Raw genomic sequence first — 17,512 nt, 5'->3', positions numbered from 1 at the left:
GGGTTGCGGGGGACTGGAGCCTATCCCAGCTGACTTAAGGTGAAGGCAGGGGACACCCTGGACAGGTCACCAGTCTTTCGCAGGGCTACACTTAGAGACAGACAACCAAGCAAAGCACACTCACTCATTTTGTAATTTCGCCAAGTAGTTATTATTAATAGCAGTATTATTCTTATTATTATTATTTATCATATTAAATTTTAAAAATCTATGTATCAACTTCTGAATTACCCATCATGTATACTGGGACTTTTTCACCAAAAAACAAAAACAAAAAAAATAAAGCATTAACTGACATGTTGCATATTTCCTTATTTCTGCCAAATATGATTTGTAGGCTAAGGTATCTCTATAGCGCCTTAAAGGTAATGCTATGTTGGCTGTGCAATTATTCCAATTATTATCAAAATCACAGTATGGTCAAATGCAACAACCAAATCTAAAGAGCTGCAATTTCTTATTGATAAATGGTAAAACATGTCACAAAATACCATCAGTAATGAAGCACTGTGGTGCTACAGAGATGCCCTGCTTTGCAATTCATATTTTCTAAACATATAGGCGCATGAATGTTTTGGTCTGCATCATTTTCACTTTTTTTCAGTGAAAAACGTGCATTCCCTCTAATATTGGGACCGATATTGCACAATGTTACAATATCTGTCAAAAATAATTGCAATACGATATTTTTTGGGTTTCTACTGTTCAGTTCAGTATGTTTTGATGATTTTGATAAAATTTTAATTAGTTGTTCAGCCCCACAAAAAAAAACATTCAAGATAAAAGAGTGAATTACAAAATCATCAACTTAAACAAATATCTTTATTTTAATACACATTTGTTCCAAAATGGGGTAAAAAATCAAACAAACAAAAAACTTTTGTAACAAACAAAATGTGGATCTGAGTCTTTATTTTAATGCATCTTGTTGTTGTCTCAGTCTCAGGAGAGTTCCACAGCTTCCTCAGACTCCAGCTGCTCCTTAGGTTTTTGAAATCCATCTCCTCCCTGCTCTCCAGCTTCACCTTCAGCCTCCAAACTCCCCTCTCCCTGTCCCTGGCTGGTCATGGTGGTGTCCAGTCCATCCTGGTCAGCGCTGGCATTCTGTGAGTCAGCTCCCTCGTCATCCTCATCTTCTACATCCATCTCGAAAACACGTATGTGCCTCAGATTGGCACTTAGCTGCCAGGAGAGGAAAAAAGTAAATGTTTGGCTGTAGTTCACAGCATTCATTCACTGGCAAGATTGAAAAAGGGATCATCTGACCTTATTGATCACTAAAGCAAATATAGTAGCATCGCAGTGCAATTCATTCACACATAATATCCCGAACTAAAATCCCCCATACACTACATTTGATGTGAAGTGTTAGTGTAAAGTTAACGTACCACGCACGCCACTTTGCGTATTCCATTGACAGCAACAAACTGAGCCTTCATATTTTCCAGTTCACGCCACTGATTCCCCAACACCAGATCATGGCACGGGATGGCACTGGTCTGCTGGTCCAACCTGACGATACCGGTAACATACGCACTACGTTAAAGCCATTACATAATCTTTAGTCTTTACATAATGCCACAAAACACTAACATTGTGCTGCATTTTCAAATAATAGGAAAATACTTTTCTTGGTAATGAAATAATATTTTAGATTCTGGAAATAAAGGTGATGTGTACAGAATTCCTGCATTGAACAAATGGAATGTAAAATACATATTTGTTATTTGTTTGTATTTATTTATAACTCATCAGGAGTTTATTAGAATAAACCATAAAACAAGAGATCACATTGAATATCATCTTTTCCCTGGCTGTGAAACAAGCTCAATGTTTCTGTTTTAGACCTTAGAAAGAGAATTAAAGTTACTGAAGTAAGATAATCCAAATGATGTATAAATACACACCTCAGGTTTGGCTCCCAGTTGAATTCAGTTTCACAGTTTAGGCTGGAAGCGAGAGGGAGCTGAGCCAGGACACGCCAACTGTTCTGTTCTTCTGATCCTCGCAAGACCACAGTTAGCATTTCATCGTCATAGAAACGAGCATCTAGGCAGCTGTACACATAATGAGACCTGGAAACAGAACTCAGGGTGAATCACGGTTCAAACAACACCTTTACAACCTGAGGTCTTTCTCTGCATTTACGTGTGTCTGTTAAAAGAAAGACGTAAGCGAGACTCACTGGGCTGCAGCATCGTCATTGTCTGCGTTGTCAAGATGGTGTCTGAGGTCGATGGACATGACACTGTTTGGGATGTGTCTGCAAAAAAATAAATAAATAAAAAAATTGGTTATAAACACAAACTAAATAATAAAATATCCAAAGAAATTCATACAAACAGAACACCTACACTCCCAGGAATGTACCTGTTTGGGTCTGTTCCTTTCCGTAACACGTAGAGCTTACAGGGTGAAATCTCTGGCATGCAGAACACAACATAGTGCAGTTTGGCTTTTTTGTCATTCCACCTGTAGGAGGACCAAGAAATATCATTAATACAAAACCCTATCGTGCCATCACAGATATAAAACTGTAATGTCTACACATACTTACAAGGATGGAAGTTCAAAAAGTCGGGGCGTGTTTTCTGAGCTAAAGAAATAAGTACAACTTTAATTACAGTAACTACATCACATTTAAAGCAATAGTGACTATTAGCCAACACTTGAGATTATACCTCTCTGGAACGGTGTACAGCGGCAAAAAGAGGGCCTGTTTGACTGATTTCCCAATGACTTCCTGCACACAAATAACATAAAATAATGAATAAAGAGGAGATGTGATCAGACTCTCAGCAGCCCTGACATTTGCAACTGAATGCTTGACTGTGCAGGATAGAAAGAGAAAATCAACGGCACACTAAACTCACTGCAGGATTCTGTAGACAATGCTCAATCACATTCTCCATCATCCTCTTGACGAAGTGCAAAGACTTTTGGGGAAATGAAGGAAACAGCAAAGGGCTCTCTAAATAAACCAATGAAATATTCAATCAGTTAATACAGTAATTAATCAACATTTATAGAAACTGCGATCAAGTAACTCACCAAACAAACCATTTAACCTCAATCCAAAGTACACAACTGATTTATAACATCAATAATAATTTCTTTTATGAACTTCTAAAGTCAAGATCACAGTGCACCTTTCAGGTGTGAGCTCTCCTGTAAAAACCTCAGCCACTGGTTTCCTTTTGTGTTGGGTGGAGACACAAGGTCCTCGTCCTCGTCCTTTAAGTACTGAAAGTGTCCATGTGAAAGACAAACCAGTGTGTTATTATACAGCGTTTCCATTCAAAAACACTTGATGCTGCGCAGTCAAAACCACTTACCTGACCCACTCGTTCTACATTGAAGTACTTCCCTTTGCGATCAAAGAGCTCCTCGTTCTATTAAACCACAAAGCAAAAGCAAATTTGTAAAACTCTACACACATGGTAACAAGTTCCTTACATTGTCTAAATGTCATTATGTTGATCTCACCTCACTAAAATGCTCAGATAAGAAGTCAGCAACAAAAGCAATGTCCTTCTGAGTCATCTAAGGGATTAAACAACTCGTTAAAATTGTAAAATAATTTCAGGAACACTAAAAATCACAAATCTCTGTAACAAAACTCACCTTGTTTAGTTCTGGTGGTACATGCTCCTCACACATTCTCAGCATAGCTGTGGCAAAATAAAACAGAGCCGAACATGAAAAAAGTAATTAAAACTTTATGCTTGGAATCTTGCTCACTTCTGCATTTCAAATTACATATAAGCACAGGAATGACGAATATATTTATCAGGATTAACAAGTCATTTTCATTCTTACCTACATAAAGCCACCGAAAAAAGGCTTTAAAGTTTTTCATGCTCTTGTCAATCACCCTAAATGACAATATAAAAGTAGTAAAATTGGGAAAAAAGTGGAGCACAAACAGTTTTCAAAGAAATGATTCATGTTTATGATCATGAACTTACTGCAGAAGTTCATTAGCTTTGAGAGAAAAGGAACCCACAGCTGTGATGGCACCTGAAAACACAAAACACACATGATTATTCATGTAAAAAGCTTAACTTTGATCATTGTACATGTTTGAAATTATACCTTCTATTGCTGCTGAATCCAAACCAAGGGGCTCGAACTTTTGCTTCCACAGAGACATTCCTTTCACTTCACTGAGGTGATACAGTAGAGCCTCAGAGCCACTGCAGTCAGCAAAAGAGACACGTATTAAATGACAAACAGTCATGCAGCAGGGAGCATTGATAAGAAGTAAAAGACAAGCTACCTCTGCAGGTGGCTGATCACCAACTTCTGGATACTGGAGTAAGATGATTCAATGGACTGACCGAGCTTCTTCAGGCCCTACGATGGAAATGAAATAAATAAGAAGTGATTTTCAGCTTTACCACCGAATGCATTTGGTCTACAACAACACAATTTGTCTAAAAAGAAAAATCTTGAGAAGGAAATTGTAGTTGAACTTCTCCTGACCTTGACAGTCAGCTGGTTCATGAGAAGAGCCTGTAGTTCAGGGCTGAAAACAGAGAGCCAATGGCAAGAAAATTACAAGTGTTGCATGATTTACCACAAAGTTACAGCAAACAACAAACAGCAGCTCAACTAGCTCAAGACATGTTGCTGCCATCTACAGGACACCCCAGACATTGCAACATGATAATGTGCAAACCAAAATAATAGAAATGCCGTCATCTTTTCCCACCTAGATTGTCCCCACAGCAGAAGCTCCAGAAATTCATCCTGAACTTGAGTGCTTGTGTTCTTTTCCTGCAAAGACAGGAAGCAAAGCATGAGGTGGTGTTCTCTCGTTTTAACCAGTTTAGGCAATAAGTCAAAACCACAAACCTGAACAAACTTAGTGAGTCGAAGATCCATCTGCATGAGGATGTCCTCCCACGCCTCACACATGCAGGTGAGTGACAGGTGCAGGTACTGCAGCAGGGTGGAGATGTGGGTGAACTTGCGTGCCATCCTGGTGACCTCAGGCAGACAGTCTGACAACAAGCCGGTGTCCAACTTTAGGACGAAGACGACAGTTAAAATGAGCGCAGAAAAACGCAGGTTGGAGCAGAGATGAGGTCAGGAGGTAAGAAATGACTTTTGTATTATGTTTTTTTCTAAACTTCTAAACTACTGATAACCGTTGTGTGCACTTGAATTATATTATCTTGTTTATATCTTACTTTTTGGCTCTTATTGCTTTTATTTTATTGTAAAGCGATTTGTAACTTTTTTCTAAGGTGCTGCATGAATAAAGTTTATCATAAAGTTCATTGATATCTCACCTGGATGTAGCAGATCTCTGGGTTGTTATCAGCAGACCTGACCTCTGTGATGATGGACAGTGACTTGAGGTCACTTGACAGACTGAGGCTGCGACACGTTCCTGAAACCTGCAGAGTGTTGTACAATTCGGGTAACAAAAGTTTAAACACAGTATATAGTTGTGCACTTTAGATATTAGTTTGTGGCATCTAATTTTGCACTAGTTGTCATTTTTAAGATCTTTCAAGTGTTGACATTTTTATTTTACTGGTGTAGTTGTTCTGTATTTACTTAAAAATGATTACATTTGAGCATTTTTCTTGCATAGAAGAAAAACGTTCAATCCAGCTCCAAAAAAATTACCAGTGCTAAAATGATAGAAATTGAGAGTAAAAATAGCAATTAAATTTACAGACTTTTATTTACTCACGCATAATAGACATTTGTTGACAGAAAAAAACTGAACATTTCCTAGATTGCTGTCAAATAAGGTAACATACATTCATTGCCTTTACTGTATAGCCTGATCATACCTAGTGTCATGCATGGTCACCTCCAAAGGCTCATTCTGAACCAGTAAAAGCCTGGAGAAGACTTTTGTCTAACTTATAATATTTAAAAGGTGTTGTATAATCAAATTTATGTTGAGTTCTGTTGTTTGATGTGATACATTTCACTACTTTGAATACATTTTTGCTGGATATACTGCAAATATAAATATATGTAATAATATATCAGTACAGACGAAGCCTTTCAGAAGATGTAAAAGACAAAACAGCCGTACCCCTCCTAGAGTGGCAATCTTGTACATCCCATAGGCATAAAGCTCCACAAAGCCAGCATCTCCTCCAAGAACAAGTACGTTCAGTCTGTGTGGAAACAACATGCGGTGGTGAAAACCTTTTCAGCGCAACTTAAAAAGAGATTAATCCACGATAAACACTCATTGCATTTTTGTGCATTTCTTAAACAATAAGCATACATTTACCTGACTTCTCCCAGGAGATTGAGTATCTCATCAGACTTTTCCTCACTGTGACACAGACAGATAAATACAATCAGCTGCTAGCAAAAACCACCAAAGCATACATTAAATAACTGATGCAGGACTAATGAATTAGTGAGTAAACTGCTGTCTGACCTGAAGATCTTTGAAGTTGTGCTATAGCTAGAAAACAAAAGTTTGGACAAATGTTATTCATTCAAGCAGGGAGCTGTCATTTTATAAGGTGATGTACAATTAATTAATTTGCTACCTCTTGGGAAGTGTTGGTAGTTTGGGGAGAAAGAGTTTGGATTCATCCTCTGAGTTGTAAAAGGAGCTGAGCGCACTAAAACACATCAAAAACAATCATTCCAGTTAGTCTTGACCGTTAAACACCATCTCTACTGTTAGTTGGATTCCTGAGCTTCATGCATACCTGCTCTCCTCCATCACCTCCATCCAGTGCATGCAGGTTACAGGACTCTGCATCGGAAACACGTGGAGGATCTCTGCTTTCTCAACACCACACAGGACCACCTGCTTGGTGTCTCCAAGGCTGAAGGCCAATACTGGGGATTAATGAGACAACATAAGTATAACAGCCAACAAGCAGATGACTATAAACTATGAGAGATGTTCACAGTCTTTCCTTCTTACTTTTGCCATCTGGTCTCCAGGCAAGTGCAGTGATCTCCTTCCCAGTATACTCACTGGGTGGTAAGCTCCAAACACGCTGGAAACTAGCCAAGCGATGCAGCAGCAACTATGGACATAAGTCATAACATTACAAAAAACATAAAAGATCCAGAGACATGTTGTTTCAGAATGAGGATTTTAGGCCTACTTCTCCAGTTGTGTTGGCCAAAGCAATCAGATCCCTCTTGGGAGACCATGCCATACACAGTACAGGGTTAGGAAGTTGTTTCTCTCCCACTTGCCGGAAGGCAGGCATGTTGTGGGCTGAAAAATGATAAGAGGACAAATGAAGCTTAGTTTCATAGCAATTCAATATTACAACAAAAGCGATCCTGCTAAAAATTTAGTTTACTCTTTGTTGTAAGAAAGAATAGCAGTGCTTGTGTCACTGCAGTAGAGCTGCTGCATTTGTTGTTTTAAATGTTTTACTTGTTTTACAACAGAAATAATGAGTCTATCAATTAATCAGGGGACCAACAAAAAAATAATTAGTAATCTATAAGGGCTATTTGACGTGTGTGTGTGTGTGTGTGTGTGTGTGTGTGTATATATATATATAATCACAGATACTGTGATATGGGTCATGGTTTCAGTAGGAATGGTGAATTTATTTCATTTCTTTTCCACTGAAAAAAATATAAAAATTATTATGTGATTTTTGGTGCAGTCTCTCACAAACAAGCATGTTCCCTGATCCCTAGACAACATGATTTATAGCAAAAATATATATATATGATTTTTGCCCCTATTTATTGAAAAAGTTGATTTAAAAAAAAACTACCCAATTATTGGCAAGAATAATATTAATCTTTGACTGAAATAATTATTGCATGGCATAGAATAATGCTGATTTGTGTTTTCAAAAGCCCAAGATGACATCCACAAAAGTCTTGGTTTCTCCAGAAACCAAAGATATTCAGTTTACTGTCATAGGAAAGAAACCAGAAAGTATTCACATTTAAGAAGTTGGAACAAGAGAATGTAGGCTTTTATTTTTTTGAAAAATTACTCAGAGCAACTAATTGGTTATCAAAATAGTTCAAAAACAAATTTATTAGCTGACTGCTGATCAATTATTCGATTAACTGTTGCTGCTCAAAAAAAAAAAAAAAAAAAAAAAACCTGATGGAGCACATTCTTTGGTGAAATGAGATCAAGATACATTTCTTTCTTTTTTTCCTGGCTCAGATGGGGTGCAGCATGTTTGCACTTGCTCAGGACTACCACAGTGAAGACATAGTCCTGACAGCAAAGCACAGATGTGGTAGTGTGACGATATAGGGCTGCATGAGTGTAAAAGTGTGGTGGGGAAATCACATTCATAGATGACACCACGAATTCCTGTGGATGTACCAAAATACTGTCTGACAAGATAACTCCATCTCTCAGTCTTCAGAACTTTGGCAAAAAAGGAATATTCCAGCATGGTAATGATCCAAAGCACACTGCCAATTTCACACAAGAGTTTCTAAGCAAGAAAAAAGCAAAAACGATGAACTGGTGAAATATATTGCCTGATTTTAATCAGACAAATGTTTCTGAAGAATGGCAGAACAAGTACAACATTAGTATCAGCATACAGAAGATGATTAAAACTGTCATCAAAAATAAACACACAAAGTATTAAACAGGTGTTTCAGCTTTTGTTGCACTGAATTCCTGTTGTGGGGGCTGTAATTTTAATATAGTAAATCAACAACTGTTCGTTCTTCATTTTACAGGAAAGCAAATAGCCTAGTACCCAACTTAGAAGTGACGTATTTACTGTAAGGTGATACGACTCCGAATCATTTCACAAACACGTGAATTTGCACAGAGGTGTACTCACGTCTGCTGTAATATACGATGAGCATGTAGATAACACGTGCACAAGACCACATTGAATGCAGATATCACGGGGTTACGAAGAACAAAATCCGACGAAGATAGAGTCATTTATTTACTGTTTGCTGCCATTTCTGTGAAACCTCAAGCTCCCAGTTAAACATAGTCAGCTGCACCATCACGCAGAAATATGAAAAGACATTCCTGACAAGGCTACAGACGGAAACTTTAGCCATGACCTAAAGCTAAACTAACATTAGGTGCTTATAAACTGGATCTTACTCACCGGTCAGATTTGACAGATGAGTAACTTCTGTTCAGTGAGAAGATGCGATGCTAGCAGGCTAGTTAGCTAGCAGGCGAAGCTAATGCAGAGACAAACACATGGATATTATTTACGTTGCCGGATTAAAAAAAAAAAAAGCGAAATATGAATTGCTTCAATCCGCAGCAGGCTCAACTCTGGCTGCTATACTCTTATTTTAAGTTTTCTTCCTGGTGTTTTCACAACTACGCGGACACCGCCATATTTTCCAGTTGACCAATCAGAGTGAAGCAACGAGTGGCGCAAAGGGACAAACATGCTCAGAAGAAAACGCGATTCGTAAATGCCGACAATACTGTCAAGGTGAGTTGCTACGATACAAAAAGTGTAAAAAATTACGTTTTAGCTCCCTCATGTCCCCAACTTCAGTACCAGATTTAAAATTCCAAATAAAACACAATGTCACTCGCTTGCTTTTTCCAGTCTAGAATAATCAAAATGCATTGTGATGCTATAAAAATACAAAACTCAAAATGAAATTTGTAATTTGTAATTTCAAAACGCAGTTGTTTCCTAAACATTGGTCAAAACACAATAATTCGAACATGTCTTGACAGTAGAGCTAAAACTTTTTTTTTTTCCCCAAAAAATGACTATGATTAGTATGTTAATTCTGTAGATTCCTACATATCATGACCACAGAACAACAATTGTATATAATATTTACCTGATATAATTATATGTTGTATATTAAGGCTCATTATTTAAATTAAAATATTACAGAAAACGCAATTAGTGTAATGTCCAAATCACAGGAGCTGCAATTTTAAAATAAAGGTAAAATGTGCTACAACACACCGTATAAATGAAGCATTGTTTTCTAGAGGAACACAGATGTAAAAGTAAAAAAAATACTACTCCCACTAAAATAATGACTTACATCACAACATGTATCTAAATAATAAATAATATATAATTATTTATTTGCATATTGTATGAGCATAGTTTTGATGCTATTTTCATTTCTGTCTGGGTGTTCTGTACTAACAACTGCCCTTGTAATTTATCATGGAATGATTAGGGTCATTATGTTGTAATGGTTTTATTATTCTATGGTTTTTAATTGACTAGTTTTTCATATGTTTGATAGTTTTATTTGTCTTACGCTGTGCAAAACTTTAGTCAATGTTTTTGTTGCATTTAAATGTACTATTCTTTTTTTTTTTTTAAACTGACTTCATTTGACTTACTTTTTTGTCCTGTATTATAGTTGTCTTTTGGAAACAAATGAGAAGTCAAAACTGTAATACCTGCTGGCTAAATGTTAGTATTGTACAGACAAATGCAAACGAGCCCCAAAAAAAGCATTCACTTTGGTATGATATTATGGTCATTACCCTCCAGTTGTGACTGCAAGACTATGCATGTTGCATCAAGTTACTTCTGAATAAATCAGTTTTGGATGCCATGTGCTATAATTATATCTCCAACGCAATACTTTCTGTATTGATGTAAATCTAGTTATTGCTGAGACTTGTGTTAAAGTAAATGTGTTGCAACAAAGATCCTAAAGAACAAAAATGTGTAAAAAAAAAAAAAGCTGTGAACTATTAAAGATTGAAGCAAACTGTTTTGCTCAAAAACAAAAACAAAAATAGACAACTTTCTCAAAGCCTTTTCATGAACTTAAAAAGTCAAAAGTCTTCAGAGGTGCATCATATTGCCCACACACTTGTGGTGCGTTTGTGCACTTTTTGACTTTTTTTTGGCGCAGCATTTCTTTCAGATAAGAAAATAAAAACAGCCTCAACCTCTAAGACTCTTAGACATGACATACTCAGACCTAAACACAGGTAATACATAAATTCATAACATGTTTAAATGTGAGTACAGCATGTAAAGTGTAATGTAAATTAAAGTTGTTTCTTTTTCTGTTTACTTTAATTACAAATGAACAATATAGATTAAAGAATAAGAATACCATACAACAACTATTATATGGCATTTGTTATATAAACATGTTGAATATGTAACATTTACTAAAATAGATGATTACTTCACAAAAAAAATAAAAAATGCAATCGAGTTACTTTCTCAATAGAACAGAAATGGCCTCACTTTAAAATGCTGGAAAAGTATGCTGGTTTGGCTTCAGTAGGTTCAGTGATGAGAAATATGAGAAGAAGAAAACAAGAAGATTTTTTATATTTCCATACAGAACCTGCACTTTCTGAATCAGTGTGTTGACCTTAGAGATAAGTTCCTTATTTGTGCAGCACATTGATGTCATGTTGGTTAATTTCAGTGGTACCACTGCTAATTAATAGTAAATTACAGCAATTTCTAAAAATTACTGTTAATTACTGTAAACAACATACAATGTTATGCAATAAATGCAACATACATTACAGTAGCTAACTGTAAAGATGATTTATTGTAGATTTGTTGGGATTTTTGTGGTATTTACCTCACTATATGAGACAGTTTATTTAATATTTATATTTGTACATTATGTAGAAGTCCCAGGCCTTCAGTTCCAAGATATTGTAGACACTATGAGATGTACTACTAATTAAAGGAATGACAAAATAATACCGGTGCCTGGTCATACTATGTAAAATACAGTAAGTATATTCTGTGATGGAAGGACTTGTGTTGTTGTGTGCACATATGGTATAAAGTAACGCTGGAAATGGTCCAGTACTATTCTTACACGGACCACAAACAGATACAAGTCTGTAGGTTATATGTAGAAGTCACCACTAAATAAAGCAGCTATTTTCAAATGATACCTGATGCACAGTTACTTCTGCTCGAGGAAAGCAGACAAGCAAGTAGAATTTAAGATCATGCATGAGCTGGTGTGTGCTCTGTAGATAGTTATTACAGTGGAAATTCCTTCCGGACTTATCACTGGCACTTAACTGTAATCAGTAGATTGATGAAGAACCAGAATAGCTCTGAGAGCACAAAATGTGATAGTGGCCCAGAAATAGACCAAGTGAGGCTGCATGAGTCTCAACTGCCTGTGTCTTTCTAACCCACTGTTTTGGCCTTATCTGAACCATCTCACTGCGGTGCACCTCAACCAGGAACGCTGGAGTTGTTTGTTGGGCAGAAGGTTAGAAAGTGTCTGTGTCAGACCTCTGTGCAGCATTGACCTTGACCAAGTTGGTGCTGAAACTTGAACTCAGCACCAGTTTATGCTAAATCCTCCCGGCACCTATTTTAGATAGCTTTAGGTAAAACAGATGTGGGTGGTCTGGGGTCACGGGGTCAACTCAGCTGGACACAGTGGGAACACTAACGAGCTGCTGTCATTTCACATCTTAACTAAACAAATCATGACCTGGCTGATGAGTGACTTACAAACTCAGCAGGATGTCGACTATATATCTTCATAACTTTGATCTGTGGTTGTAAGTGTGCAGATGGAGATTCCCTTAATGTTACTCAAGGCTCATTTACACAGACTTATAAGAGCATAATGTGTGTAGTGTGAATTATTCCAACAGCCTGTGTTTACAGTGTTTAATTAACAAATACCAGCTTGGTATAAAAATGTCACCGCCACCTTCTGTTCCCCAGGACTACCTCAACACTCTCTCTTCTCGCCAGTTTTCTGGCTGTGAAACCTGAGCCCGGGGCCAAATATAGCCCCACACAGTGAGCAGTCAGGGGCCGGGACAGATGGGACAGCAGGCCACTGCAGAGGCAGTACGCAATTGGACCCTGAACCTGAGAGATCCTGCCGCCCGTCTGACCAATAAGGCTGCTCTTCTGGAAAGAGAAGCTTCTTTTTAGCTCTTTCTCACTTAAACAAGACAAACCTGGAAGCACAAAAACAGGAGAGAGCTTTTGGATAAACAGTGCACTTGAAGGTAGGGTTTGCTCTGTTTTCAGTCATCCTTATCAAATGGTTTGGTTTATAATTGTTTATAATGCTCTGACCTAAATCACCTAATGTAACAGCTACAGTAACAGTACTTGTGTTTTAACATAATATATATGTATAAACAGTTTATTTACTCAAATTCAAATGTGTTACATCTTCTCTGTCTTGTTTTGTAAGGACATTTTTATTAATTTTCATTGTGTAGAATTTGCTTGCATTAATATGACAACTAAAATGAATGTAAAAGCCTCTGTATGTATTTAAATTAACACAATAAGACACTATCTACACATCAAGGAAAGACAAAGAGCAGTGGAAACTTTAACCGCGCTGGCAGTTGTCAACATTTTGTCAATCAGTCTTAAATTTTCCACATTCATATTTAATCAGCTCTGTGCAGTTGTCATTGTTCCCTTCAGATAGCAGAACGCTCAAGGAACATTGTCTGGGTTTATTCGTTTGCTTGAACCGTCAGTGTATTTTTGTGCAACTCCAGTCATACCTGTCAGTATGCTTAAAGGTAGCGACCTCTCTCCTGTGCTCGGGGAGGGTGGGGTTCCTGTGAAACATAGCCCAGGGGATTAAAAATAACAACAGCTGGTCTTCAGGACGCCATGAGGCGCTGAGTGTCACACTGCGTCATATGTGTATCTACATCAACAGTTTCACAACATAATATACACAAAGAGACTATTTCTGAAAAGAATAGAGCTAAAGAAACATAAAGTTTTTAGTTTTTAGTTTCAGTGTGATCTGCTTTACATTTGATTCTAGTTGTGAGACTCATGTTATGTGTACAGTAAAGTCAAATGTAGGGGTGCATGAGGTGGTATAAATTGAAGCATATGGACTTCTGAGTGCATCCTGATTTTTGGATTATGGTTTATTAAGACTTCCCATTGCTTGGTCAATCACTTTTTTTACAAAATGGCACGACCTTTGCTGATAAAATGTTGTTATTCAGGGGTGACATAGTGGCTTATTCGATATAGTACACACACGCAGCTTGTACCTTGTTGGATGTCATCCCCTTTGCCTCTCTTCATTTGTCCCTACAATAAAGTTAAACCATCTTATGGATGATATTGACACATGGACATTGTAAATTCAAAAGTGAATGCATATTTTACAACAATTACCTGGAAAAACAATTGTTATATGATATGTATGTTGTTGTCAACAGCCGTTTGAATAACATCTCATGATTGATGCAACTGCTGCTCTACTCTCCCTGTAATGTTTGTATCACTGCCAGAAGGATCAGTTGATGTTTTGATTCATTTTCATTCTCAATCAATCATTCTCAAAATATGAATTATGAGCTCATCCAACCACTGAACCTACTGTGGAAAATGTTATTAGATGCATGTATATTCCCTTTTCTTTTCAATTGCCTGAATTTGGTTTGAAAGACATTTCTACCCTAACTCAATGCAGAAAAGGCAGACATTAGTAAAAAATGAATTAATTAACAGTGCTGATGCTCTAAAAAGTTATCAAATGAAGCCTACACCCATGAACCTTGGACACTGATAATAATATTGGCATTTATTTGAGCTTTTCTTGCCATTTTAAAGAAGAAAGAAAACTTAAATAACTACTCAAAAAAGAAACAATTTCAAATAAACACAGTTGTTAATTCCAGCCCTAATTATTGTCCAACCTTAACCTCAGTTTACGTGGATGAAAACACGTGAGGAAAGTACAACAAAGAACAGTGATGGGGCAAAATGTCCTGACAGAAACAAAGCGAGTAAGAAATGCCAGTCATGTCCACTGTGACCTCAGTGCTAATACCCACCAACTGTGTCCAGACAACACAGGCCTGAGTCATCCTGACAGCTATGGCTGTGAGAGCAACTGACACAGTCCTGGAAAGTCTATATTTTAAATCTGACTTCTCCTCTGTCTGTCATTTTCCTTTTCACTGATGTGTCTCATGTATAGTATAAACTGTATCATCTGCAGTATGAAAGCGTGTAATGGTTGAGTAACGAGCTTTGATGTTTATTTCAGGATGCAGGACGGGAGTTGGAATCAGCCACTCCCCATCTCTCTGCTGCAGAAGGACCCGGCAGCAGGCGGGACTTTGGAGGGCGACGGAGGTGTGTTTTCGGAGGCCTCCTCTGATGGAGAGCTCTACCTGGACTCGGCGCCAGAGCTGGATTCTGGAGATGGAGACTTTGCAGATCTTACTGCCTTCTTGAGCGCGGATGAGATTAACCGTAGCCTGGACCTGGCCCGGGAGGCCTTTGGTGACAAATGTGAATCTGGAGACCCAAGACCCTCTAATCCTTCCCAACCGGAGCAGGCTCTCCAATCCGTCCCCTCCCTTCCTGTGCCCCCCCAGACTACTGAAAACCTCAACACGAGCCCAAACCTACACCACCAGACCAAAGCCCCCTGCCCGGATGACAATGCAGCAGTCAAAGTGTCCAGTGAGGCTCCGTCCTCTGAGAAAGTCGTCCGTCACAAACCCTTACAGCCGGTGTATAAGCAGGACAAACCCAGGCTACTTCACGAAGGCCTGGAGCTGAACGACCGGGTGGCTTCAGCCACAGAGTTCTGCAGCCGAGCGGCCACGTTTATTGAGGAGCTGTCATCCATCTTCAAAGGTGCAGCTCACTTGGAGCAGCAGGTGGAGGAGGATTCTTCATCTCCTGATAGCGGTTATCTGTCTCCCAGAAGCCAGCGGCCGGTCCCTCAGGGCTCAGCCTCTGCTCCCTCTCTGCCTCCCAGCCAGCAGGAGGAAGCTCAGTATAGCCAGCCGGAGACGGGCCCTCAGCCTGGAGGTCCGGTGGGAGTCGCAGCTTCAGTGAGGTACCAACACTCTGGAGCTCCAACAGCAGCAGGACCCCTGTCACCTCCTCGCTTCCTCCAGAAGCTGAAGAGTCAGGAGGTAGCAGAGGGAACCCCCATCCGACTGGAATGTAGAGTGAGAGGAAACCCACTGCCTCTGGTCAGGTAGGATTTCACCTGATTAATGTGACTTTAATGTGTGGTTTGGATTTGACCAATACCTGCTGTTTGATATAATAACATGTAATGATGAGATATTTGATCATCAGTCATCATAAATCAATATAGTGGAGAGATTTTAAACTGTCTGAGTTTTGTAAAAATTCCAATTTGATATTCTTTTTATTCCTCTCCTTTCTATTTAAATAACTTGGGAAAGAAACTCAGAAAAATCTATGTCAACATGGATTTAGTTGAAACTTTGCTTATTCCTGTGAACATAAAACAGTAGAAAGAGAATCCAAAATGTAATAAATGATTATTTTTTTCCATTTAGCCACTTTAAATAATCACTTATTCCGTTTATTTTTCTTTTACTTGATTTGTTAATTTTGCTTTACTTTCCTTGGTTTATTCTATGAGTCGTTTTATTTTGTTGCCCATTAATATCACTTTAACTCACTATTTAATTTGCAAGTTGTTTATGAAACATCAGTTAGAAGGTAACCTCTTTTATTCACTGACCCAAATCAGAGTGCATATTGCTGATGAACTGAATAATGATTTTAAATTTTCTCTCAAGAGTCACCTCCTTCTAGGTCGACAGTGAACACTGTTCAATTTTATCAAGATGATTTTTGTTTCTTTTGATATACTTAAGATGTATGGCAAGGTGCAGAAAAACATGAAAATCCCAACAAAACCTGTTGAATTACAATTTTTATTTCCTTTGATTGATTTGTTGAATGTGCTGCTTAGGTGAAGGTGGCTGCTGTTGTGTAAATGGTGTCCAGAAACTAAAGAGCTCATTTATATAAACACCTTGTTTTAGGTGCAACATGGTGCAATATGTTAAGGAGTTACGGCTTCTGTCTTGATTCTGCAAAGCATTGATTTTATTTAAGAGGACAGTTTGACAAAGTTGTTCCTGGTTGAAGCTGAGCAATTAATCAAAATATGATTGAAATCACAGTATGGCTGAGTGCCACATCCAAATTGATGGAGCTACAATTGTTTTTGATAAACGTCAAATATCATAAAACACCATTACGAATGAAACATTGTGGTGCTACAGAGATTTGACTACAAATCATATTCTCCAGATGGAACACACTTGCTTGCTTGGTACAGACAACAGCAAAACTCACATAATCGTTTTTTGTTTTAACATTTTTTTGTTCAGTGGAAAAGAAAGAACAAGGATGACTATTCCCATTAGAAAACATTGCAGTCATGATATCTGTGAAAAATAATCGCAATGGTATTTTTTTTTTTTTTGCATTTCATTCAGGTACAGGTCTGACATTCATAAAACAAGACTGTAATATACAACTATTTTCTTGAGGATTAGTTTCTCAGTTACTTGACTGGTTGTTCTGCTTATTTGAAAAATGTCAATTACTGTTTCAAAAAGCTCAGGATGACATCCTTAAATATCTTGTTTAGTCCACAACCCAAAAACATTCAAGTTACTGTCAAAGTTCAGGAGAAAAAATTAAGAGTCTGGAATCATCCATTATCTATACACCGCTTAATCCTCACTAGGGTCGCGGGGGGACTGGAGCCTATCCCAGCTGACTTAGGGTGAAGGCAGGGGACACCCTGGACAGGT

At 38.0% G+C, this 17,512-nt stretch overlaps 2 protein-coding genes across 5 annotated transcripts in view; one reads left to right on the top strand and one right to left on the bottom strand.

Moving 5' to 3' along the window:
• Positions 1 to 803: 803 nt before the first annotated feature.
• anapc4 (anaphase promoting complex subunit 4) lies at positions 804 to 9,333 on the bottom strand. The gene is made up of 28 exons (XM_008298981.1): positions 9,069 to 9,333; positions 7,107 to 7,222; positions 6,920 to 7,025; positions 6,699 to 6,831; positions 6,534 to 6,608; positions 6,419 to 6,445; positions 6,266 to 6,310; positions 6,062 to 6,146; positions 5,298 to 5,405; positions 4,858 to 5,028; positions 4,715 to 4,779; positions 4,486 to 4,528; positions 4,280 to 4,356; positions 4,096 to 4,196; positions 3,969 to 4,020; positions 3,820 to 3,875; positions 3,625 to 3,671; positions 3,487 to 3,543; positions 3,336 to 3,392; positions 3,150 to 3,243; positions 2,874 to 2,971; positions 2,682 to 2,743; positions 2,558 to 2,596; positions 2,371 to 2,472; positions 2,186 to 2,263; positions 1,908 to 2,075; positions 1,389 to 1,512; positions 804 to 1,182 (listed from the first exon to the last, which is right to left on the bottom strand). The coding sequence occupies exons 2-28, from the start codon at positions 7,212 to 7,214 to the stop codon at positions 943 to 945; spliced, it is 2,418 nt and encodes an 805-aa protein (XP_008297203.1). The 5' UTR covers positions 7,215 to 7,222; positions 9,069 to 9,333; the 3' UTR covers positions 804 to 942.
• A 3,445-nt stretch (positions 9,334 to 12,778) lies between these two features.
• Positions 12,779 to 17,512, top strand: part of palld (palladin, cytoskeletal associated protein) — a 70,044-nt gene continuing 65,310 nt past the window's right edge. For all 4 annotated transcript variants that reach the window (XM_008298969.1, XM_008298963.1, XM_008298954.1 and 1 more), the window contains exons 1-2: positions 12,779 to 12,928; positions 14,959 to 15,906. In XM_008298969.1, the coding sequence (XP_008297191.1) occupies positions 14,960 to 15,906 (947 nt within the window). In that variant the 5' untranslated portion in view covers positions 12,779 to 12,928; position 14,959. The remainder of the gene's footprint in view (positions 12,929 to 14,958; positions 15,907 to 17,512) is intronic.

The sequence above is a fragment of the Stegastes partitus genome, unplaced genomic scaffold (assembly GCF_000690725.1).
Source record: "Stegastes partitus isolate 25-593 unplaced genomic scaffold, Stegastes_partitus-1.0.2 Scaffold30, whole genome shotgun sequence".
Taxonomy (NCBI): domain Eukaryota; kingdom Metazoa; phylum Chordata; class Actinopteri; family Pomacentridae; genus Stegastes; species Stegastes partitus.
Note: the sequence above shows the minus strand (reverse complement) of the source record. Positions and strands in the feature narration are given on the sequence as shown.

What these genes read in the sequence shown, in the direction of transcription:
- anapc4 (XM_008298981.1), bottom strand. Translation starts at nt 7,214, where the DNA reads ATGCCTGCCTTCCGGCAAGTGGGAGAGAAACAACTTCCTAACCCTGTA. An exon ending in TTTTCGGTGGCTTTATGTAG is followed by an intron (nt 3,672 to 3,819) that starts GTAAGAATGAAA and finishes ATTTTGCCACAG; the next exon opens with CTATGCTGAGAATGTGTGAG. An exon ending in AATGACGATGCTGCAGCCCA is followed by an intron (nt 2,076 to 2,185) that starts GTGAGTCTCGCT and finishes TTCTGTTTCCAG; the next exon opens with GTCTCATTATGTGTACAGCT.